The 26,906-nt window shown below is 43.0% G+C and overlaps 1 protein-coding gene across 2 annotated transcripts in view; it reads right to left on the bottom strand.

Annotated features, from left to right (window-relative positions):
* Positions 1–24,626, bottom strand: part of LOC110486589 (putative sodium-coupled neutral amino acid transporter 12) — an 88,519-nt gene extending 63,893 nt beyond the window's left edge. The window contains exons 1-7 of one of the 2 annotated variants that reach the window (XM_021558307.3): positions 24,154–24,626; positions 23,517–23,589; positions 9,197–9,318; positions 8,418–8,499; positions 7,079–7,166; positions 5,750–5,836; positions 171–270 (exon numbers count right to left, since the gene is read on the bottom strand). In XM_021558307.3, coding sequence (XP_021413982.1) covers positions 171–270; positions 5,750–5,836; positions 7,079–7,166; positions 8,418–8,499; positions 9,197–9,318; positions 23,517–23,561 — 524 coding nt within the window. In that variant the 5' untranslated portion in view covers positions 23,562–23,589; positions 24,154–24,626. The remainder of the gene's footprint in view (positions 1–170; positions 271–5,749; positions 5,837–7,078; positions 7,167–8,417; positions 8,500–9,196; positions 9,319–23,516; positions 23,590–24,153) is intronic. The other variant, XM_090196823.1, reaches the window with a different exon arrangement.
* Positions 24,627–26,906: the final 2,280 nt, after the last annotated feature.

Genomic DNA, 26,906 nt, shown 5'->3' with positions numbered 1-26,906 from the left:
AACAGAACTGAGAGAAAGGGATATGCTTTGTCCTGCCAAAAGTAAATGCTCCAAGTACTTGGGAAAGTCAGCTGCACCCACATTAGTCATAAAGTTGCTTGAAATAACACCCCCAAATAAGAAACCCATGAATGTAATGAATCAGCAGCAAGCTGGCTGGCTGGTCTTACCAGGCTACTTCCATTAGTGATATGGGCACAGCAGCAGCATAGATGGCCAGGTCTCCATACAGGTAGACTACCATGCAGATGTAGAACATGTTGACACCAACTGAAAGACAAAACCAAAGGGTTAAGACATGAGCAGATTATACCTGGAGCTATACATACAATGTCATACATTATACATTTCTAGTGTATATGACTGTGTTATCAGTTCATCAGAGAATCTGCCTACACACATGCAGGGATAGCTTAGCTAACACATTCCTCATCTTTAACAGCCGTCAGATGCCTGATTATGAAATATGGTCAATGCAACTTGTGTCAAACTTCAACCGCTAAACGTGCAGTCTCCATCAGAGGCAATCTCCTCCGTCTCTACACCTCCACTCCTCCATCAATCCCCTGCTTCTCCCTCCGGGATGGCAGCCACAACTGCAGCAGTACATTTCTCCGCTCCTCCGGAAGAATATTAATCACACTAATTAAGAAAGTATTCACTTCATGATGAAAATTCTCCTCATTACCTCCCCCACACCCACCTCACACTACTGGCCCATCCAAGCTGGCGCAACGAGCGGAGATTGAGAGCTTTCAACAACGGGAGACCGATAGCCATGTTGTGCCAGGCATCCATCATACACTGGAGTTCTCGTGTGGGAGGCTCCTGTGTCCTACTGGTCCTGGCAGCCAATTCATTACTGACAGGGAAATTAGAGTGTGGAGTCCATTAAAAATCAATAAAAAGTGAGGGGTTTATAGTTTTACAGGGCTAAATTGATTCATCTGATCTGAGAGTAAAGGGACGAATGGCAACCTTCTGCTGCCCATCACACAGCCGAGCTGAGGGAAACAAGAAAAGGGATATGGAAGAGGACTAGCTGGTCCAACAGCCAGATAAGCCCATGTAGTTGTAAAACAGTCATCACCTGTCTTATGGCAGGGATTGATGGACACTTACAGTAGACTGCATTATGATATGAAGCTATATTACAGTTGCTACAGTAAGTTTCTGCAGCCCTGTTTGAGTTAGATGGAGAGTCTAAAATCAGGTAAATTCTGTGGGAAAGGGCGATGACCGCAAACATTAACCTAGCTAGCACCACCACTCATCTTACCGCCATTGAGGATAATGTGGTGCTAAAGTACTGTGGGAGGGGGAACCAAAGGGCACTTTGGTAGCCAGGTTGTGTTTACTCTCTTCCAGGACCATCTGATCACATCATTGTGCAGTGGTGCACTGAGGTCATAAAACACAGGCTGGGGAAAATAAACACTGATAACTCATGACTATACTGTACCTATCAGTATTGATCTGCACACTGATCATAGTATGGAAGTATCAATTCTATACATTCCATTTTCACCTCCTCTCCGACAACCCCACTTTCAGAGGTCAGCACTGTACAGTACTCTCTACCATTCCTGCATGTCTCCATCTGGCCCTATGGAAAGGAAGCCTGTTAGAGCTTTTGCCTCGGATAGGGGGAATCAGTGCTGCCTGTGCTGCCCCTGTCAGTGAGCGATAGCTAGGTGAGGACCCAGCATGACCAAGAGGATGCTGCCCTGCCAGGCTCTGTCACTAATACCTCCCCATTACCCACGGTTAGAGGCTCACACGCTGCTGCTGCAAATGACTCTTCACCTAGGAGCTCCACTCAGTCCCCTAGTGGCACGGACACACGTCACTATCCATCACCCCACTGTTGCAGACTGACAGAGGCTCTGATAGCCTCTCTAGCTGGGTCTGGAGGAGGAGGGAGTGGTTCCCAGAAGAGGAATGTTAGGAAGTTGCTTCCTTCCAACATCCACAGCCATTTTGTTGAATGCCAACCACGCTGGAAGCCACAGCTGTACTGGGCTCCGCTCTGCTATCGTGGAGCTTCATCAGGCAGGAATGTGAATGCGAGAGCCTGACAACTAAAGGCGGTTTGTTGGATGCAACAGAAATTACTTTCCTTAGGTTTGATTTTGAAACCCCAATGGGCTTTTATTGAGTGAGATGTATTCTCTGTGCTAAAACTTGGGATATTGATCTGGATCCTGGGGTAATCATAGAGTTGAGCAGTAACAGCAGCAGGCCCTCTGAAAAGGAAAGCGCATCCTTTATGTTCATATACAATAGAGACTTGAAAACTATTTTAGTTGAGGCTTATGTAATTGGGTTGGTGGGAGGGGGGAATGGCTGACATAAACATGTCCATTTATCTTCTCAGTGGCAGCGCTGCTGCCCATTTTCCTTTTGTCAGTGCCCCTCATAGCGTACAAGTATGACATTTAAGAAAAGTCATTCAAGTATAAAAAAAAATGTATGCATCAGTGTTAGGTACTCATTAAAGCTGGGGTCTGTAATAAAAGAGACTGGATTAGTATTCCTCGCCATGGTCTCTATAAGTCAAGGGTGGTTGGTGCATGTTATAGAGCCTGTACCTTCTCCCTCTGTCTGCACACCATCCATTTCCCCATACATCACTTCTACTGCCTTTTCTACCTAGAGGGACGGTGGGCTGAGATAGGCGCAGAAGCACACAGACCAGCCTCTGCTGTTCACCCCCCTTTGTGATATTAGCCAAAGTCATCTTCTAATCAACTTGCAAATTGTGGATGAGGAAGGTTACAGTAACACTACAGGCACTCTCCTCGCTGCTCCGCTGATAAACCAGCCCCCATTAAAATTCTGTCTGTCGGAGCCGATACCCATGGCCTTATTCCAAGCTTGCTCTGCTGCTATGACAATTTTAGCTCAGGAGGAAGTCGAATGCCCTTTCATAGTGATTATTTTTCAATTATATGAAGTGGACAGGAGAAGAAAAAAAAAAAGTATTCCCCCACACATCCACACTGAATCTACATCTGCGCATTAAGTGAAAAAGTGCCTTTCCTGCCAGTGGTGCCCAGTGCGGTCGAACAGTCCCATCAATAACCAGAACCGGCCCGAGGTAGTAAGGATTCAAGAGGCCAGCTGATTGGCTCTGTGAGCTGCCCTTCCCCACCGCAGGCCTCAGCCCTTCACACACACAACCAAGCCCATTAACTCCAACAACACATGAAACAACACTCCACTATCCAATCCCTCAACAAAAAAACAAGAGATTTTGTTTTAATGCCTGACAGCTTTACCACACCAGTAAAACTCCCTGATCAGACATACCACTAATCTTATATTACCTCCCAGCACTAATTACACAAAGAAGAGTTCATATCAGCGGAGATCTGGGTAGAGAGACAAACGAGACTTCCACTATGCTGGAGCCATCTCACTCCGCTCTCATGCGAGCTGGGCCCAGCACCCATCTAATTCATTTCTGATTAGAGTCACTGGGCAGCACTCCCACATCACACAGAGAGATAGAGGGGACTCTTATCTCTGCCACCGATCGATACTTCCTCAGGGCGCCTCACCCTCACCTGCAGCCGAGGACAACACCACCAGACACACTCCACACACACAGAGAGAGGTCATCCCCAAAGAGTGTTTTAACACTTTAATAGGGCTGAGAGAAAGTGGAAAGAAGAGACTGCAGCCGGAGTGTTCCACAAGGGAACAACACGCTGCTTCTCTAACAGCATGTTGCATGCCTGCCTGGCTTTGTGTGAGTCAGTGAATCATTTTTGTGTGCGAGTGTGCCAAGTGCACCACCTAGTGGCCAGAGCTGGATCACAACACAGGAAGAGATCTGCACACAGATGACATTGTCAGAGTGGAGCAGAACGGTTTGACCTTTTTATCATCAGAGATGACAAAAGCGATGCTGTTGAAGTATTGGCGCTGTGAACATGTTAAAGCCTCGGCTGCAGACTGTTGAGTCACCTACCTGGTTAATACTACTTGAGAAACAGGCCGACCTGCCAGCAGAGGAGGAGAGGGTGGGGAGGGGGTAGTGAGCGGGCCCAGCACACCGAGGAGTGTCTACTCTGACGTAGGTGAGTAATGTAAATCAGCAAGGGTGTTCTGTTTCTGGTTCAAGGTGAACATGATTCTGCTTTCAATTAGCTCATCACTCAGGCTGCCGAGGCTTTAACATGTTCACCGCCGCTGATGCAGCCCGCAGGAGGCCCACACACACAGTTGGGGAGACTAAAACAGCAGCAGTGTGATGGCCTGGGAAATACAACCATTTAGCCATATACACCGAGAGTACCAAACATTAGGAATACCTGCTGTTTCCATGACATAGACTGACCAGGTGAAAGCTGATCCCTTATTGATGTCACCTGTAAATCCACTTCAACCAGTGTAGATGAAGGGGAGGAGACAGGTTAAAGAAGGATTTTTAAGCCTTGAGGCAATTGAGACATGGATTGTGTATGTGTGCCATTCAGAGGGTGAATGGGCAAGACAAAATATTTAAGTGCCTTTGAATGGGGTATGGTAGTAGGTGCCAGGTGCAGCAGGTGTGCATCAAGAACTGCAACACTGCTGGGTTTTTCACGCTCTACTGTTTCCCGTGTGTATCAAGAATGATCCACCACCCAAACAACATCCAGCCAGTGGTCGGTAACGGGTCATTGATGAAAGAGGACAAAGGAGGCTGACAAATTGTGCAGCGCAACAGACGGGCTACAGTTAAGTCAACTGATAGTCCAGTACAACATTGGTGCCCAAAGACTCATAAAATAATGCACAACTAGTCGTACCTTGACACAAATGGGGTATGGCAGCCAACCACCTTACAGAGTTCCACTTCTTTCAGCAAAAAAACAAAAAACTGTGGTTGCAGTGGGCTAAGGAATAAAAACAATGGACACTGGAAAATTTGAAAAACATTGCCTGATCTGAATGAACCCTGGTTCTTGCTGATGGGGGGACAAGGGAATGGAGAAAACCATGAGTACATGCATCCATCATGCTGTGTGCGGGCTGGTGGTGGTTGTGGTAGTATAATGGTGTGGGGTGTGTTTTCATTGCATACATTGGTGCCCCTTGATAAAAATGGAGGAACATTTGAATGCCACAGGATATCTGAACATTATTGCCAATCAGGTGCATCTCTTCATGGCAGTAGTGTATCCATCTGCAAATTTATTTTGTATTATCAGGATAATACCCAATGGCACAAGGCTAGGATTGTCCAGGAATAGTTCCACGAACATGACAGTGAATTCAGCTTACTGCAGTGGCCTACCTAGTCACCAGATCTCAATCCAATTCAGCATCTGTGGGATGAGATGGAACGATGCTACTAGTAGAGATCTACTACCAGCCAACTAGACACAACTGTGGGAAGCATTGGAGTCAACCTGGGCCAGCACCCCTGTGGAATGCTTTCCACACCTTGTAGGGCAAAAGGGGGTGCAACTCACTATTAGGAAAGTGTTCCTAATGTTTTGTACACTCAGTGTAAAATTACACCCCATTAGAGAGCTAACAGCCTCACTTTTGGAATCTAACAATGATTCCCATTTAAAGGTTAAGAAACTGTCCCCAAATTATCCCACACAACTGTCAAGACTCCTCCATAGCTGTTAGACAAGGAGGACAGGTTTTACCATGCCCTGCACATAGCGGCATCAGCAGCACTTCATTCAATAACAGAGTGTGGATTCATCATATCCCCTCAAAGTACTGAATGAGGATAGGCTCTTACCTTTGTTGAAGAACATGGAGGCCATTTGACCCATCTCTACCCTCTCCACAATGTCAAAGTGATCCACGTGTCCTCCTCCTGTTCGCTCTGTGATAATGCATAGACATGAGAATGCAGTGGTGAGTCATTCCAATCGGAGTGATTCTGATGTCATTCCTTGTATAAAATGTTGACATTAACCAATGACATGGAGGATACATACAATGTATGATTGATCTGATTATGTCAATCAACATATGCTTAAGAATTGAGACCTTCAAAAAGGAGGGACGACAAAAAAGAGAATTCCGAATCCTTCACAAGACTCAATGTTTTCATATATACACTACATGGCCAGATGTATACGTCTAGGAGCAACAACGACTCAGCCACGAAGTGGTAGGTCACACAAGATCACAGAATGAGACCGCTGAAGCTCATAGCGCGTAAAAATAGTCTGTCCTTGGTGGCAACATTCACTTCGGAGTTCCAAACAGCTTCTGGAAGCAACGTCAGCACAATATCTGTTAGTTGGGAGCTTCATGAAATGGGTTTCCATGGTCGAGCAGCCGCACACAAGCATAACATCACCATGCGCAATGCCAAGCGTCGGCTGGAGTGGTGTAAAGCTTGCCGACATTGGACTCTGGAGCAGTGGAAACGCGTTCTCTAGAGTGATGAATCACACTTCACCATCTGGCATTCTGACATACGAATCTGGGTTTGGCGGATGCCAGGAGAACGCTACTTGCCCGAGTGCATAGTGCCAACTGTAAAGTTTGGTGGATGAGAAATAATTGCCTGGGGCTGTTTTTCATGGTTCAGTAGTCTAGGCCCCTTAGTTCCAGTGAAGGGAAATATTGATGCTACAGCATACAATAAAATCCTAGACAATTCTGTGCTTCCAACTTTGTGGCAATAGCTTGGGGAAGGCCCAATCCTGTTTCATCAGGACAATGCCCCCCAAATTCACAAAGCAAGGTCCATAGAGAAATGGTTTGTCGAGATCGGTGTGGAAGAACTTGACTCGCCTGCACACAGCCTGACCTCAACCCCATCAAACACCTTTGAGATGAATTGGAATGACTGAGTCAGGCCTAATCTCCCAACATCCAAACTCACTAATGCTCATGGCTGAATGGAAAGCCTTCCCAAAAGAGTGGAGGGTATTATAGCAGCAAAGGGGGGACCAACTGCATATTAATGCCCATGATTTTGGAATGAGATGTTCGACGAACAGATGTCCACATACTTTTGGCCATGTAGTGTACCTTATTTTCAACACATTCTTAACACGACCTTAGCAGTGTGTCTAGTCTTCAGGAGGGATGAGAGGAACACTATACTCACGGCCTGACAAAATGGGCCTCATCTCTGGCTCTGATCGTCCCCGGATATCATCATCCGAATAATCAGAGGTGGAGTCGCTGTCTTGGACCTGAAGATGATGGGTGATGGAAAGAGGATAACCAGCCTGCCTCCACCCAACACTGACTTCACTCCTAATCTACAAATCCTATTGCTCAGTGCCAACAACAGTCAGTTTACAACCTATTAACACTGTGTTTTATTTGCTGGACATGTGACGTGGAGGGGAGCAGCATCTGGAAATTGTCTGGAACAGCTGGGATATGCTGGGGAGGATGAGGGAGCTGTCCCCCTCATATACAATAGATATGAGTGCCTATCTGACGCCCTCCCATAACTCTTCATCTACCAAATTCACTACAGATTTATATTAATTAATGCTCAATTACAATCGACATTGAGGATGTCATTATCAGTTGAATTAACAAGAGCAGCTACAGCTGGTTGGGCAGGGTGTGGGAGAGACTAAGAAGTGGGTGGCTCACTGGAAGAGAATATGCCAGCAACAGAAACAAAGCATCTAACATCAAAGTGACAGATGTGTCCTTGGCTGAGTCAAAAGAGCAGATCTATCCTATTTCTCCGTCACATCCGAGAGATGCAGAGTCAGTCCCCCCCAAATTCAAACTAATACACTTTTATGGGACTTTCTCAGAAAATGTCGGCCAGTATATGACTTTAAAGGAACGGCTTAATTTTTTTTTATGTGCTTCATTCGAGCGGTAAGAAATAAAGAATGTTCAAGGGTAAACATTCCCACTCTGTGACTCCCTTCTTCCCATTATGTGGGAGGAAATGTTGGAGGAAGACAAAGTGATCCATGAATCAAGGCCATGGGGTTTGGGGCTCTGTCAAAGCCAGACCCATTGTCCTTACGCTCATAACTCCTCCAGCGGAAACGTTGGACATTAGGCAAAACGACTTGCTGCTTTTCTGTAAAAAAAGAAAATGAACTCCACCAGCTCCATCAATCTCTGCACGAGAAGGCTTTCCCTTACTATTTAAAATGACTAAAGTAACAATGATTAAAAACTAAACTGCCCCCCCAGTGAGTCAGTAGAGGACACTACAAGGCTTGTTTAATCACACATTTGTGGGAGTGGCAAGCGCTCCATTCCCCATATTATTCTTTAATGGTCTATTGAGCGCCTTGAGGTTATTCTTCCCGTAAAGGTGTTGAGGTTTAAGGGGTAGTGAACTAGCGAATCTGGGCCTTCACTTGATGAGTAGGGATCACTGGAAAAGACAGTATGTATGAGTGTCAACTATCACTCTTCCTCCATTACTTCCACCTGTTGGTTATTTATATGTGCTAACTCACCTCTTCCTGCTCCCTCCTCTTCCAGCACAGCTGAGCGTTGGCCGCTGCCATGGCCTCGATCACAAACGTAGTGGTCATGTAACTGATGAAAATGAAACAAAGTGGGTTCAGAAAAATATATTCAGATGACAAAAACTAGCCCTGATAAGTCAACACATATTATATACTGAGCATAACAATTTTATACAAATGTAGAATTGTATGACCCATTGTCAACAACTGTCAAAGAATATCATTGTGTTGTATTTGTTGTAGTCTGTGACCTTGCCTAACTGCACACTATCCTTGGTGATAAAATAGGACCTCTAGATCTCAATCATCTAAAAACAAAGCAATATAAAAAGATGAAACTGTTAAAAGGCATAGTGTATGTTTAAATCCACATCACAAAGCTAAAGTACTGGCCTCTGATCTGCATCTCTGTGTGTCCACTGTCTCCCCTTTTTCCTCACATACTACCCTAATGAAACACATCCTGCATCATCAACTTCCTCCTGCTGACTGACACGCTGCATCAACTCATCTGCAACTCCTCCTGCTCTGGTTGTTCCCTGCTAGATTACTGACACGCCTCATCAGTGGCATCCCATTTGATAGGCAGGGCAATAACTCTCCACTTAGGTGGCTGGGAGGACCTTAGGTGTGGAAGATAAGGATTAAATATAGTAATTTCCTCTTGTGCTATGGTGTGCTTAAACTAAAGTGAGAGCTGGGGAAGTGGATGTAAGGCAACAGTTGTGGAAATGAATGGAAAGGCAGTGAGCCTACGAGGAACTCGCCTCATAAACGCCAGGAAGGAGATGAGCGCCAGGCTGACCGCCCAACCTGCTTGGGCAAAGGCCTTGGGCATCGTCAGTGCCCCCGTGCCCACGATCAGATTAAACATGTACACCAAGCCCACCTGCAAAGACACAGAACAAGAAGTAAGACGAAGGGAGTGCTCTATTAGAGGGTGTCGTTGTCTTGGGGGTCCACAAAAGGCCAGTAGGTCTGGACGCTCCTGTTTACTGGACATTATCCTCCCTTCACTTAACGTAAGACCACACTCTGGTCAAGGGAGTGAAGTTTGAACCCTTGAAATCATGCGACAGTTTAGCACCGGTGTAAAGAAAAACATGTTGACCTCACATTGCCAAGTTGCAACGCACTGGTCAACTGAAGACATTATCTTGATCTTATTCAAACACTGTCCTCAGCTGTGGACTATAACAGTCCCATCTAGCAGTAGATGTAGGGCTGACACCGTGACATATAGGTAGACCAGTGAACAGAAGGTCAGATCACTAAAAAGCCCTTATCCCTATCCATTCCTTCAGTCAGTTAATATTTCATCTAGAAAGGGCACTTAACCACAAGACTACTAGCCTTAAAACAGCTGACGCAGACACAACCATGCTGATATCAGTCCCTGCAGAAACTTGTGACATACCTAGACAGGCCTCAAAATAACGCATTGCTAAACAGAATTTATGGTTTGGGTCATCAAAGTTCATCAGTGGTAGCCTTTTTCAGTGCCTAAGCATTCCTTCTTCCTCTTTTCAGTGTCCTGACTAGATGAGTAACCACCGCACGTGCTGCCCGCAACATTTCTGCTCTACATCACGATTGTATAACATAAAGATATTAAGTTATTGTTTTTCAAATCAACAAACAAAACACAATCCATATTCACAGATGTGGCAGACAAATTATAGAATAAAATATCAAACAAACAAATCGCAGCAGCACTATCAGTAATCGTGTAGACATTTCCAGCTTTAGCAGAGACAACAATTAAAGAATTAGCTTTAGAGCAACTTACACTTCCTGTATATACACACACACACACACACACACACACACATATTTCCTTAAATCACCCCATTCACTCTGTCCAGTTTGAGTAGTGGAGACCAGAGTCTATCAAACTGGGATGTCTCTTGCGGAGGTCGTAAGTGAGCTTTTCAAGAGGAAGAAAGTCAACAATCTGGTCAATCCACATTTTAAAATGCAGGGGACGAATTAGAAGCCCCCAGCAGGAGAATACATTTTATAGCAAAGTATGTGATAGTCTTAAACAAATTATCTCAGTCTGGATGAAGAACAAAGTTCTGCTGAACATTAAGAAGATAGAGACACGGGGTAATTTCAAACTGTACATGCAGTAGTATGTATAGATGACCAGATCTCTCTACAACTCCAAAATACATGCATATACAGTGGGGCAAAAAAGTATTTAGTCAGACACCAATTGTGCAAGTTCTCCCACTTAAAAATATGAGAGAGGCCTGTAATTTTCATCATAGGTACACTTCAACTATGACAGACAAAATGAGAAAAAATCCAGAAAATCACATTGTAGGATTTTTAATGAATTTATTTGCAAATTATGGTGGAAAATAAGTATTTGGTCACCTACAAACAAGCAAGATTTCTGGCTCTCACAGACCTGTGTCCTCCACTCGTTACCTGTATTAATGGCACCTGTTTGAACTTGTTATCAGTATAAAAGACACCTGTCCACAACCTCAAACAATCACACTCCAAACTTCACTACGGCCAAGACCAAAGAGCTGTCAAAGGACACCAGAAACAAAATTGTAGACCTGCACCAGGCTGGGAAGACAATCTGCAATAGGTAAGCAGCTTGGTTTGAAGAAATCAACTGTGGGAGCAATTATTAGGAAATGGAAGACATACAAGACCACTGACAATCACCCTCGATCTGGGGCTCCACGCAAGATCTCACCCCGTGGGGTCAAAATGATCTCAACCCCATAGAAAATCTTTGGAGGGAGTTGAAAGTCTGTGTTGCCCAGCAACAGCCCCAAAACAGCTCTAGATGAGATCTGCATGGAGTAATGGGCCAAAATATCAGCAACAGTGTGTGAAAACCTTGTGAAGACTTACAGAAAACATTTGACCTCTGTCATTGCCAACAAAGGGTATATCAAGTATTGAGATAAACTTTTGTTATTGACCAAATACTTATTTTCCACCATAATTTGCAAATGCATTCATTAAAAATCCTACAATGTGATTTTCTGGATATTTTTTCTAATTTTGTCTGTCATAGTTGAAGTGTACCTATGATAAACATTACAGGCCTCTCATCTTTTTAAGTGGGAGAACTTGCACAATTGGTGGCTGACTAAATACTTTTTTGCCCCACTGTAAGTTCTACTTTCAGATGTACATATTTTACAATAAGGAGACATGTCTGTATTCATTCTATGGAGTCTCACTGGGGTGTAATACAATTTGAACAAAAATGTGTAATTCCAGTGCCTTGCGAAAGTATTCGGCCCCCTTGAACTTTGCGACATTTCAGGCTTCAAACATAAAGATATAAAACTGTATTTTTTTGTGAAGAATCAACAACAAGTGGGACACATTCATGAAGTGGAATGACATTTATAGGATATTTCAAACTTTAACAAATCAAAAACTGAAAAATTGGGCGTGCAAAATTATTCAGCCCCTTTACTTTCAGTGCAGCAAACTCTCTCCAGAAGTTCAGTGAGGATCTCTGAATGATCCAATGTTGACCTAAATGACTAATGATGATAAATACAATCCACCTGTGTGTAATCAATTCTCCGTATAAATGCACCTGCACTGTGATAGTCTCAGAGGTCCGTTAAAAGCGCAGAGAGCATCATGAAGAACAAGGAACACACCAGGCAGGTCCGAGATACTGTTGTGAAGAAGTTTAAAGCCGGATTTGGATACAAAAAGACTTCCCAAGCTTTAAACATCCAAAGGAGCACTGTGCAAGCGATAATATTGAAATGGAAGGAGTATCAGACCACTGCAAATCTACCAAGACCTGGCCGTCCCTCTAAACGTTCAGATCATACAAGGAGAAGACTGATCAGAGATGCAGCCAAGAGGCCCATGATCACTCTGGATGAACTGCAGAGATCTACAGCTGAGGTGGGAGATTCTGTCCATAGGACAACAATCAGTCGTATATTGCACAAATCTGGCCTTTATGGAAGAGTGGCAAGAAGAAAGCCATTTCTTAAAGATATCCATAAAAAGTGTCGTTTAAAGTTTGCCACAAGCCACCTGGGAGACACACCAAACATGTGGAAGAAGGTGCTCTGGTCAGATGAAACCAAAATGGAACTTTTTGGCAACAATGCAAAACGTTATGTTTGGCGTAAAAGCAACACAGCTGAACACACCATCCCCACTGTCAAACATGGTGGCGGCAGCATCATGGTTTGGGCCTGCTTTTCTTCAGCAGGGACAGGGAAGATGGTTAAAATTGATGGGAAGATGGATGGAGCCAAATACAGGACCATTCTGGAAGAAAACCTGATGGAGTCTGCAAAAGACCTGAGACTGGGACGGAGATTTGTCTTCCAACAAGACAATGATCCAAAACATAAAGCAAAATCTACAATGGAATGGTTCAAAAATAAACATATCCAGGTGTTAGAATGGCCAAGTCAAAGTCCAGACCTGAATCCAATCGAGAATCCGTGGAAAGAACTGAAAACTGCTGTTCACAAATGCTCTCCATCCAACCTCACTGAGCTTGAGCTGTTTTGCAAGGAGGAATGGGAAAAAAATTCAGTCTCTCGATGTGCAAAACTGATAGAGACATACCCCAAGCGACTTACAGCTGTAATCGCAGCAAAAGGTGGCGCTACAAAGTATTAACTTAAGGGGGCTGAATAATTTTGCACGCCCAATTTTTCAGTTTTTGATTTGTTAAAAAAGTTTGAAATATCCAATAAATGTTGTTCCACTTCATGATTGTGTCCCACTTGTTGTTGATTCTTCACAAAAAAATACAGTTTTATATCTTTATGTTTGAAGCCTGAAATGTGGCAAAAGGTCGCAAAGTTCAAGGGGGCCGAATACTTTCGCAAGGCACTGTATATACTTTCATTTTTATATTAGTAGAGGAGCAGCATATCCTGTCGCAAACCTCCGCTCATAACTCATCACTGATAATCAGACAAAGGTCCTTTTCCCAGATTATTTTAAGAGTAAGGAGGAACCCACACTCTCGTATAGGAATATATAGATATTGGAGTTTTTGCCTTTTATGGATTGTGCTGTAGCAAGAAGGGTCTCAACTTGAGATCAGCTCTAAACCTCCCCTTGGAAGTGAATGAGGAAAGTACGTGTCTAATTTGAAGATATCAAGAACAAAAAATGTGCACATCGAATTCCCTGCAGAGCTCTTCAAAGGATTTCAGTGTAGTTGCGTTCTGATGAAACAGTTCTGAATAGGTCCTGATCCTGAGAGTATGCCAAAGATGAAAGTTGGCATCACTCTGGGCTTTGGCGAGTCTGGGTTGTTTCCTATAGGCAAGTGAGAGCATATCTGGGAGGAAATGACAAGGTATTTCTTGCAGTCCTTCCATGCTAGTAGGGTGTTGTAAATCAAAGGTTTTGGGTATGTTCCCCACTTCACTAAAGTCATTAATGAATGACTTGTCTGTTTGTGATCCATGTTAACATGTTGCTGATTTGGGCAGACCAGTAGTACAATTGTACATAATGTTGCTGCTACCGTCTCATATGACCAAAAAGAGCTTCTGGACATCAGAACAGTGATTACTCACCATGAATTGGATGAATACTTTTTCTTTAATGAGTCGGACGAGAGGGATTTACTCCAGATACCCGAACAGGCCCTCATCCCCGTCATTTGAAGGAGAAAGAGACGGAAGAGGTATCGCGGAAGGAGTTCGGGGTGCCTTTTGAGGATCTGCCAAAGAGTGGCTAATCTGCCTGCTATTGGCCAACATACAATTGCTGGATAATTACTTGGACAAACTAAAAGCACATATGTCCTACCAACGGGACTAAAACTAAAAACTAATATATTGTGTTTCACCGAGTCGTGGACGAACGACGATATGAATGACATACAGCTGGTGGGTTATACACTGTATCGGCAGGATAGATTATTGTCGAACTGGGATTCCTGGGAGTGCCTTCTGATGAAGATCATCAAAGGTAAGTGAATATTTATGGTGTAATTTCTAACTTCTGTTGACTCCAAAATGGCGGATATTCCTCTGGCTGTTTTGAGTTCTGAGCGCCGTTCTCAGATTATGCTTTTTCCGTAAAGCAGTTGCATTAAGGAGAAGTCTATCTTTAATTCTGTGAATAACACTTGTATCTTTTATCAATGTTTATTATGAGTATTTCTGTAAATTGATGTGGCTCTCTGCAAAATCACCAGATGTTTTGGAATCAAAACATTACTGCATGTAACACGCCAATGTAAACTGAGATTTTTGGATATAAATATGCAAATTATCGAACAAAACATACATGTATTGTGTAACATGATGTCCTATGAGTGTTTTAGAGATTCATTTTATCTATATATTTCTGCTTTTTGTGACTCCTCTCTTTGGCTGGAAAAATGGCTGTGTGTTTTTTTGACTTGGCTATGACCTAACATAATCATATGTTGTGCTTTCGCTGTAAAGCATTTTTTAAATCGGACACGATGGGTAGATTAATCCACACACAGATACGCGAACAAAGCTCTCCCTTGCCCTTCATTTGGCAAATCTGACCATAATTATATCCTCCTGATTCCTGCTTAGAAGCAGGAAGCACCAGTGACTCAGTCTATAAAAAAGTGATCAGATGAAGTAGATGCTAAACTACAGGACTGTTTAACTAGCACAGACTGGAGTATGTTCCGGGATTCTTCCGATGACATTGAGGAGTACACCACATCAGTCACTGGCTTCATCAATAAATGCATCGATAACATCGTCCCCACAGTGACTGTACATACATACCCCAATCAGAAGACAGTCAACATCCGCACTGAGCTAAGGGTAGAGCTTCTGCTTTCAAGGAGTGGGACTCTAACCTGGAAGCTTATAAGAAATCCCACAATGTCCTCCGACGAACCATCAAACAGGCAAAGCGTCAATACAGGACTAAGATCGAATCGGACTACACCGGCTCCAACGCTCATCAGATGTGGCAGGGCTTGCAAACTATTAGACTAAAAAGGGAAGCACAGCCGAGCTGCCCAGTGACACGAACCTACCAGATGAGCTAAATTACTTCTATGCTCGCTTCGAGGCAAGGAACACTGAAACATGCAAGAGAGCATCAGCTGTTCCAGACGACTGAGTGATTACTCTCTTCACAACCGTTGTAAGTAAGACCTTTAAACAGGTCAACATTCACAAGGCCGCAGGGCCATACGGATTACCAGGACGTGTACTCTGAGCATGCGCTGACCAACTAGCAAGTGTCTTCAATGACATTTTCAATCTCTCCCTGTCTGAGACCGTAATACCAACATGTTTCAAGCAGACCACCATAGTCCCTGTGCCCAAGAACACCAAGGTAACCTGCCTAAATGACTACCAACCCGTAGCACCTCAGGTCTGTAGCCATGAAGTGCTTTGAAAGGCTGGTCATGGCTCACATCATCACCATTATCCCAGAAACCCTAGACCCACTCCAATTTGCAAACCTCCCCAACAGATGATGCAATCTCTATTGCACTCCACACTGCCCTTGACAAAAGGAACACTTATGTGAGAATGCTATTCATTGACTTCAGCTCAGCATTCAACACCATAGTGCCCTCAAAGCTCATCTCTAAGCTAAGGACCCTGGGACTAAACACCACCCTCTCCAACTGGATCCTGGACTTCCTAACGGGCTGCCCCCAGGTGGTAATATTAGGTAACAACACATCCGCCATGCTGATCCTCAACACAGGGGCCCCTCAGGGGTGCATGCTCAGTCCCCTCCTGTACTCCCTGTTCACTCATGACTGCACGGCCAGGCACGACTCCAAAACCATCATTAAGTTTGCTGATGACACAACAGTGGTAGGCCTGATCACCGACAACGATGAGACAGCCTTTAGGGAGGAGGTCAGAGACCTGCCCGTGTAACGTAAGGACAACAACCTTTCCCTCAACGTGATCAAGACAAAGATGATGATTGTGAACTACAGGAAAAGGAGGGCCGAGCACACCAACATTCTCATTAAAGGGGCTGTAGTGGAGCAGGTTGAGAGCTTCAAGTTCCTTGCATCCACATCACCAACAAACTAACATGGTCCAAGCACACCAAGACAGTCATGAAGAGGGCACGACAAAACCACTACCCTCAGGAGAGTGAAAAATATTTGGAATGGTCCTCAGATCCTCAAAAAGTTCTACAGCTGCACCATTGAGAGCATCCTGACAAGTTGCATCACTGCCTGGTATAGCAACTGCTCGGCCTCCAACTGCAAGGCACTACAGAGGGTAGTGCTTACGGCCCAGTACATAAATGGGGCAAGCTTCCTGCCATCCAGGACCTCTATACCAGGCGGTGTCAGAGGAAGGAAATTGTCAAAGACTCCAGCCACCCTAGTCATAGTCTGTTTTCTCTGCTACCGCACGGCAAGTGGTACCGGAGTGCCAAGTCTAGGTCCAAGAGGCTTCTAAACAGCCATAAGACTCCTGCATATCTACTCAAATGGCTAGCCAGACCATTTTCACTGCCCCCACCCTTTACACTGCTCCTACTCTGTTATTATCTATGCATAGTCACTTTAATAACTCTACCTACATGTACATATCTCAATTACCTCGACTAACCGGTGCCCCCGCACATTGACTGTGTACCAGTACCCCCTGTATATAGCCTCGCTATTGTTATTTTACTGCTGCTCTTTGATTATTTGTTACTTTTATTTATTATTTGGGGGGGGGGGGTATTTTTCTTAAAAGTGCATTGTTGGTTAAGGGCTTGTAAGTAAGCATTTCACTGTAAGGTCTACTACACCTGCTGTATTCGGCACATGTGACAAATCCAATTTGATTTAAAGGCAGGGAAGGGCATGACCACCCTTAGATTCAGGTTTTGATAGAGTGGAGAACTTGATTCTAAGTTTGTTTTATTGCCCCATATACACTACCGTTCAAATGTTTTGGGTCACTTAGAATTGTTTTTCTGCCTAGAAGGCCAGCATCCCGGAGAGGCCTCTTCACTGTTGATGTTGAGACTGGTGTTTTGTTGGTACCATTTAATGAAGCTGCCAGTTGAGGACTTGTGATGTGTCAGTTTCTCAAACTAGACACACAAATATAGTAGTCCTCTTGCTCAGTTGTGCACCGGGGCCTTACCCTCCTCTTTATATACTGGTTAGAGCCATTTTGAGCCTGTAATCAAACCCACAAATGCTGATGCTCCAGATACTCAACTAGTCTAAAGAAGACCAGTTTTATTGCTTCTTTAAATCAGGACAACAGTTTTCAGCTGCGCTAACATAATTGTAAAAGGGTTTTCTAATGATCAACTAGCCTTTTAAAATGATAAACTTGGATTAGCTAACAACGTGCCATTGGAACACAGGAATGATGGTTGCTGATAAATGGGCCTCAGTACGCCTATGTAGATATTCCATTAAAAAAATCAGCCATTTGCAGCTACAATAGTCATTTACAACATTAATATCTACACTGCATTTCTGATCAATTTTATATTACTTTAATGAACAAAAAAAGTGCTTTTCTTTCAAATCTTTGAATAATAGTGATGCGTTGGTTGGTTGTTTTGAAAAATGAAACTGGGAGATAGCATGGAAGCATCTAAAATAAATTATTTATTTATTTCACTTTTATTTAACCAGGTAGGCTAGTTGAGAACAAGTTCTCATTTACAACTGCGACCTGGCCAAGATAAAGCATAGCAGTGTGAACAGACAACAGAGTTACACATGGAGTAAACAATTAACAAGTCAATAACACAGTAGAAAAAAAGAGAGTCTATATACATTGTGTGCAAAAGGCATGAGGAGGTAGGCGAATAATTACAATTTAGCAGATTAACACTGGAGTGATAAATGATCATATGGTCATGTGCATGAAGATATACTGGTGTGCAAAAGAACAGAAAAGTAGACAAATAAAAACAGTATGGGGATGAGGTAGGTAAATTGGGTGGGCTATTTACCGATAGACTATGTACAGCTGCAGGGATCGGTTAGCTGCTCAGATACCAGATGTTTAAAGTTGGTGAGGGAGATAAATAGTTCAATCTAGGGAGGATGTTGATATGGATAACATTGATTCTTCTGACTAAGCTAATTGGGAGGGAGATCCAGGTTCGGAGGTCATTCTTGATTCAATCCAGGAGAAGTAGTTGAAGATTCCAAGGTATTGAAAGCCTGTGTCTTCCATTGGAACGGGCAGAGTGTCTCCATAGAGCCGGTAAGATTGAGAGGGCAAACAATGGATTTATTCAAATTGATCTTATATCCTGAAAACTTGCTGTACTGAGAAATTGTGTCTCAAATGGAAGGGAGGAATTTCTCAGGGTTGGATATGTAGTGTAAGACATCATCCACTTAGAGAGAGGAGACAGCGAGCATCCTTGTCTTGTGCCCCATCCCAAAGAGAATCTCTCAGAGTTTAGACCATTAGTAGACACCACCATCCATTTGATAAAGTTTGGGCCCATATTCAACTTTTCTAAGACTGAGAACAGAAAGCTTCACGCCATCCTGTCGAACGTTTCTTTTTATTTTATTTGACCTTTTCTTTAACTAGGCAAGTCAGTTAAGAACAAATTCTAATTTACAATGACGGCCTACCCCGGCCAAACCCTAACAACTCTGGACCAATTGTGCACCACCCTATGGGACTCCCAATCAACCCACTTGAGTGGGTTGAGTCACTGATGTGATCTTCCTGTCTGGGTTGGCGCCCCCCCCCCCCCCCCCCCCCTTGGGTTGTGCCGTGGCGGAGATCTTTGTGGGCTATACTCGGCCTTGTCTCAGGATGGTAAGTTGGTGGTTGAAGATATCCCTCTAGTGGTGTGGGGGCTGTGCTTTGGCAAAGTGGGTGGGGTTATATCCTTCCTGTTTGGCCCTGTCCGGGGGTGTCCTCGGATGAGGCCACAGTGTCTCTTGACCCCTCCTGTCTCAGCCTCCAGTATTTATGCTGCAGTAGTTTGTGTGTCGGGGGGCTAGGGTCAGTTTGTTATATCTGGAGTACTTCTCCTGTCCTATTCGGTGTCCTGTGTGAATTTAAGTGTGCCCTCTCTAATTCTCTCTCTCTCGGAGGACCTGAGCCCTAGGACCATGCCTCAGGACTACCTGACATGATGACTCCTTGCTGTCCCCAGTCCACCTGGCTGTGCTGCTGCTCCAGTTTCAACTGTTCTGCCTTATTATTGGACCATGCTGGTCATTATGTTATAATCTCCACCCGGCACAGCCAGAAGAGGACTGGCCACCCCACATAGCCTGGTTCCTCTCTAGGTTTCTTCCTAGGTTTTGGCCTTTCTAGGGAGTTTTTCCCTAGCCACCGTGCTTCTACACCTGCATTGCTTGCTGTTTGGGGTTTTAGGCTGGGTTTCTATACAGCACTTTGAGATATCAGCTGATGTACAAAGGGCTATATAAATAAATTTGATTTGATGATACAGCTTTGAATCTAACCAGGGTCTGTAGTGATGCTTCTAGCACTGAGTTGCAGTGCCTTAGACCGCTGCGCCACTCGGGAGCCCACTGGATGCTTTCTCAGCATCCAGTGAAGCCAGCAGAACAGGGGTCTTTCGTGCGTTTACTTGATCTATAATATCAAAAAGACGGCGAATGTTATCAAAAGAGTACCTGTCTCAAGGCCTCCCGGGTGGCGCAGTGGTGCCACCAGAGACCCTGGGTTCGCGCCCAGGCTCTGTCGTAACCGGCCGCGACCGGGAGGTGTTTCCTCCGACACATTGGTGCGGTTGGCTTCCAGGTTGGATGCGCGCTGTGTTAAGAAGCAGTGCGGCTTGGTTGGGTTGTGTATCGGAGGACGCATGAGTTTCCACCTTCGTCTCTCCCGAGCCCGTACGGGATTTGTAGCGATGAGACAAGATAGTAGCTACTAAAAAAACAATTGGATACCACGAAATTGGGGAGAAAAAGGGGTAAAATATATATATTTTTAAAGAGTACCTGTCTCTAATAAATCCAGTTTGGTACACTTTTATTATTTTGGGAAGAAGACTGTTTAGTCTCGTCGAGCAATATGGTAATTATTTTTTAGTGGCCAAAAAGCTTTGTGAATTTATTTTTTTTAAAGTTAAATGTATCTTATTTGGATCATATGTGACCTCGTCATCTTCTATTCGGATGGCCATGATTGTGTGCTCAGACTGCTCTTTTTTAATTGGTATGCAATATCTCTCGAGTATAGTCCAAGTTTAGTTTTGCTTTGGCTGCTTTAAGTTGAATCCAGGAGGCGCTGTCTGGAGATTGTTTATGTACTTCCAGTTCCTTCTCAAGCTCTAACCTGTGTGCTTCCATTGCTTTTTTCTCTGAGGAATCATTAACAATCAGATGACCTCTTAGGGTGGCTTTGGCAGCATCTCGCATTTGGTCGGAGAAACAGGAGAGTCTGTCTTCAAATCAAATCAAATTTTATTTGTCACATACACATGGTTAGCAGATGTTAATTGCGAGTGTAGCGAAATGCTTGTGCTTCTAGTTCCGACAATGCAGTAATAACCAACGAGTAATCTAACCAAACATTATATTAAGTGGCATTGTTTAAAGTGGCTAGTGATACATTTTTACATCATTTTTTCCATTATTAAAGTGGCTGGAGTTAAAAGTTTGTGAGTGCTTTTGGTGACAAGCCGAATTTCTTCAGCCTCCTGAGGTTGAGGTTGAAGAGGCGCTGCTGCGCCTTCTACACCACGCTGTCTGTGTGGGTGGACCAATTCAGTTTGTCCTTAATGTGTACGCCGAGGAACTTAAGACTTACTACCCTCTCCACTACTGTCCCGTCAATGTGGATAGGGGGGTGCTCCCTCTGCTGTTTCCTGAAGTCCATGATCATCTCCTTTGTTTTGTTGACGTTGAGTGTGAGGTTATTTTCCTGACACCACACTCCGAGGGCCCTCACCTCTTCCCTGTAGGCCGTCTCGTAGTTGTTGGTAATCAAGCCTACCACTGTAGTGTCGTCTGCAAACTTGATGATTGAGTTGGAGGCGTGCATGGCCACGTAGTCGTGGGTGAACAGGGAGTACACAGGAGAGGGCTCAGAACGCACCCGTGTGGGGCCCCAGTGTTGAGGATCAGCGGGGTGGAGATGTTGTTACCTACCCTTACCACCTGGGGGACGGCCCGTCAGGAAGTTGAGTACCCAGTTGCACAGGGCGGGGTCGAGACCCAGGGTGATTTGGTCCTTGACTAGTCTCTCAAAGAACTTCATGATGACGGAAGTGAGTGCTACGGGGTAGTCGTTTAGCTCAGTTACCTTAGCTTTCTTGGGAACAGGAACAATGGTGGCCCACTTGAAGCATGTGGGAACAGCAGACTGTGATAAAGATTGATTGAATATGTCCGTAAACACACCAGCCAGCTGGTCTGCACATGCTCTGAGGACGCGGCTGGGGATGCCATCTGGGCCTGCAGCCTTGCGAGGGTTAACACGTTTAAATGTTTTACTCACGTCGGCTGCAGTGAAGGAGAGTCCACAGGTTTTGGTAGCGGGCCGTGTCCTCTATTGTCCTCAAAGCGAGCAAATAAGTTGTTTAGTCTGTCTGGGAGCAAGACATCCTGGTCCGTGACAGGGCTGGTTTTCTTTTTGTAATCCGTGATTGACTGTAGACCCTGCCACATACCTCTTGTGTCTGAGCCGATGAATTGCGACTCGCTATACTGACGCTTAGCTTGTTTGATTGCCTTGCGGAGGGAATAGCTACACAGTTTGTATTCGGTCATGTTTCCGGTCACCTTGCCATGGTTAAAAGCAGTGGTTCGCGCTTTCAGTTTCGCACGAAAGCTGCCATCAATCCACGGTTTCTGGTTTGGGAAAGTTTTAAAATTTGCGGTGGGTACGACATCGCCTATGCACTTGCTAATAAACTCGCTAACCGAATCAGGGCCGTCAATGTGTCTGCTTGGGGGAGAATATAGGCGGCTGTGATTATAATTGTGTGTAGTTGTCTATCCATGTAGTGACCAATGTATGGAATGCTTCATTTGATAGCATGGAGGTGTTGAATTTCCAGCGCTTTGATCAAGGGATGCTTTTACAAAGGTCAAAGCAGAGACGGACAAAGGCATGATCTGAAAGTCTGATTGTTCAAGCGGCAGAATTCATGAACATTTTTTGAGATAAAAATGTAATATATACGAGAGTAGGTGCACATCACTATTTTAAATGATTTTGTCACATATTGTGTAGACTTTGGACTCATGCAGGTAACTTGAACTAATTTAGCCTAGATAATTTTTCAGCATTTGCTATCCATTATTCATTTGTCAACCTCATTAAAAAGATCTAAAAACCTGGCAGAGACCATATCCAAATGACAATCTCTTCGGAAAAAAAAACGATTGGAACAAAGACCTAAAAAAATAACTTGTTGGAACAAGATGGAGGGAAAGTTGGAGCATATCTAACGACATTACAGTTAACTAACATTTACACTTAATCCAGTAGAAACTAATATATAGAAGATATTATATACACGAGAGACTAAATTCACAAATCCTACAGCAATGGCAGAGTCATGTCTTGAGTGATGAGAAGAGAATTGTCCAGCCCATTGGGTCTCTCACTACACCCCCCTATGTCATGTCTTGAAATATGCAGACAGAAGGATTAAAAGTACATTAACATTGTAATACCTATAACAGTCAACTTTCTAGCTCCGCCAACAACTTCCAGACTATATAATTCCCAGAAAGCATGGATTATTGAGTCATTATTAGTTTTACACTCATCTTCAAAAAACTTTATCTGAAGACTTGGAAATCAAATCAATACACCAATCATTAACACTTTTTTTTAAATCGAATTATTTATGTAAATATTGAAATAGCATGGACGACAGAGAAAAGCAAACAAATTGATACAATTTCAGGCCAAGTGGCAAACAATAATACAAGCACTCTGGCAAACAATAATACAGGCACTAGGGATGGGGGTGTGAGCATGCGGGTCTGGGCAGATGAGATGTAGTCATTTTAGTGTGTGTCTGGAAGTTGTTGTTCTTATGTATAAATTCGTATATGGAATGACATTTTACAAAAATACTGTAAAATAAAAAATTAAGCACACCAATACCTGACAGGAGAATGAGCATAACACTGCAGGGTCTAATAGTGATACTCACATACGGGGAGTAGAGCTCCCCGGTCTCTGTGATGCCTCCTGCCATGATGGGCAACAATACTGGAGATCACAACCTGGGAGATACAGTAATGGCAAATCCTAAATCAAATTATTCACAAAACTGTGTCCTACCAATCATATAATGTTTCACTTTCATAGATACCGCTTTTATACAAATCTAGTTGACTGTAGCTTCCTGACAGCCGTCAGGAAAAATGCAGAACACCTTGTGAGAGAGCAGATAGCTAGCTAGCACTGATAACTATTCCAAGCCATCACACTAGTGATGCATTGTCTTGAGTAGTTGGCTAAGGCCATTATATCTGCTGCTATGTGGCATAAATGTATTGCACTCACTAGGTAACGTTAACTACGCTAGCTAACGTTAGTTGGCTAACGATAGCTAGCTAAACAACCTGCCTTAACTGAGCTACGGCAGTAAGTAGCTAGCACTGTCTAGACACATTCTCCAGTCTAACGTTAACGTTACTGTAGCTAGTACCATAATGTGTACTGTAGCTAAATTTAGTATGAGCGTTGAACTGGTTATCTAGCTACGTTTATCACCTCTAGACATTGTTTTCAAGCACTTGCAACAGTATTTAAAAAAGTCAAAGTAAGATGTAAACAACACGCACCTGCGTTCAGTGAATCTTTTTCAGGGTAACTAAACCGGAAAGCTAAATTTCAAGCCAACAAGACAGCGAATGGCAATAATAAATAACTCGTGCAGAAAAGAAACATCCTCCGCCAATAAACTTGTTTTGTCCATTCTTCTGTCTCATGCACATTCAGTGGCTGTGTGCACAACAGGGGTTTAATCATTAGCCAAACAGTTGCAAAACGAGAGTTTCTATTGGACAAATCAAGGTAGGTCCCTCCCCCGTTTCGTTCCGTTTGCTTCCGTTAAATAAATGTTTTGCAACAGAATTGGCGTAATGAATTTTTCGTTAAAATGTTTGACAACAAACATGTGCTTTTGGTCTTAATTTAAGGTTATGGTTATCATTGTGGTTAAGGTTAAAATTATATTTTAAAAATAACAATTTTAGGGGTTTATGACTATCTAGTATTTAGTAGGTCACGAGACAACAAAATTCGGAACGTCACCGTGAGTCAAATCAAAGATTCTGGATATACTGACAAGATACAGGTCTCTCCGCCCTAACAATTGAGTCGGTGTCCATAAAGCGGCACGGTGGGCTGTCTAGCGGCCTATTTTCTTTGCATTGGTGGATACATGTGATTATTGTAATCATATTTTTAATATTCGATGACTGTATTTGACGTCAAATCTCTGTATTAAATGGAGAGATATGCTACTGCCGCGTTCAAAACAACTGGGAACTCGTAAATCTCTGACTTCCGTGCGTTCAAAGAACTGGCAACCTGGGGAAAAAACGTAGCTCCCACTGGGAAACGGTCATCTAACTCTGAATTCGAACTCGGGCCGCTTTCTTTTATTTTATTATTATTTATTTTTTATTAACAACAAATCAATACATAAAGCACGAGGGAACACAAGCATACATAGATTACAAACAATGGACAATCGAGCTCGGGGGTACAATATCACATTACAATTACACAAGAAGCTTAAGGGACACACATATACTTACAATTCGAACAGATTTTTTGTTAGTAGAGCATTTAACCGTCTTAAAATACAGTTCCATTTCTTTTTGAAGGGTACGAAAATGTGGCTTTCTGTTTGTAAATTTACATTTGTGTATATGAAATTTGGCCAAAAGAATAATGAAATTAATTACATAAAAATGTTTCAGCTTATTTCTATTGTATGTAAAGAATCCAAACAGTACATCTCTCCACAATAGTGTAACATCTTCATAAATGTGTTCAATTATAAACCTACTGATGTCTTGCCACAGTTCTTACATGCATATAATGCCAAAAAAGATGCAACACTGTTTCTGGGTGGTCATTACAAAATAAGCAATTTGAGTTTGTTTTCCTTAACCTTCTTCATATAGTGGTTGGCAGGATAATATTTATGAATAATTTTAAAGGAAACTTCCTTAATTTTGTTAACAATGTGTGTGGCAACATCCAAACTTTTTTCCAACAGATATTATCAATTAATCCATTCCAATAAGGCATGACATAAGGTATAGATACAACATCCTGCTGAAACAAGGTTCGTATCGCTCTGTTGTTGAATGGACCAAAAGAGAAACAAATCTTTCCTCCTGATGAGTCAACAGGGTCAACAGAAGGTAGGCTCTGAGGGTCAGGTCTTGACACGTTCCTGAATAACATAGTAACACCTGAGGGAATGGCATCTAAAACAATTGCAAAATCTTTAGGTGTTACAGGGACCTTGTAAAGTGATAATAATTCTTTATAACTGAGTAAAAGACCCTCTGCATTTACCCGTTGGCTCACCAATAGGATATTATTTCGGAACCAATATTCTAAAATGAAGAAGTATTTTTAGAAAATATATCCCGATTATTCCATATATAATATCTGCGTGGAGAAAAATGGTGTTTATAAATTAAGGACCATGACAAGAAAACCTGCCGATGAAAAGCAGAAAGTTTCACTGGAACCTTGTCAATATTATAATTGCAAAACAATTTGAAGTTAAGGCCACCAAAAGTAGAGAAGACATGATGAGGAATAAAATTCCAGATAGAAGTGGGTCTTCTTAGGAATTGTTTTATCCAATTGATCTTAAAAGTATTATTTAAAGTAGTAAAGTCCAGAAAATTCAGTTCACCATTCTCATAAGTGTTCATTACAACAGTTTTCCTAATGTAATGGGTACGGTTTCTCCAAATAAAGTTGAAAAGCATCTGGTCTTTCTCCTTGCTTATTTTACTGTCAAGATATAAAGATAGAGCACCATATGTTAGTCTAGAGATACCTTCGACCTTGGTTATTAAAGATAAGTCCCTCGGTAGCCATTGATTTAGCTTCTTCTGGGTTTTTTTAATAAGAGGGTTAACATTTAGTAAGCCTCTAGACTTCTGATCCTTTGTAATGGTTATGCCTAAATATGTAAGTTCTTATTTTTCTGGAATACCAATATATGAAGGTGTCACACTATCTTTGACAGCTATGAGTTCACATTTATTAATGTTAAGATAGACCCGACGCTTTGGGAAAGGATTGTATCACATTGATCGATATGGGAATTTGGTTAGCGTCTTTCAGAAAAAGTGTAGTATCATCAGACAGCTGGCTTATAATCATTTATTTACCAGCTATGGAAATACCTTGTACAGGCCTATTATTTAAAGAATTTGCAAGAAGTTGGGTGATTAATAAAAACAGGTACGGAGAGATAGGACAACCTTGCCTAAGGACAACCTTGCCTAATTCCTCTCTTTAACTCAAATCTAGGTGAGGTGCCATATTTCAATTTGAT

This window comes from Oncorhynchus mykiss, chromosome 13, assembly GCF_057628025.1.
Source record: "Oncorhynchus mykiss isolate SJ-2025 chromosome 13, ASM5762802v1, whole genome shotgun sequence".
Taxonomy (NCBI): domain Eukaryota; kingdom Metazoa; phylum Chordata; class Actinopteri; order Salmoniformes; family Salmonidae; genus Oncorhynchus; species Oncorhynchus mykiss.
The sequence above is the reverse complement of the archived record's forward strand: the minus strand, read 5'-3'. Positions and strand labels throughout refer to the sequence as shown.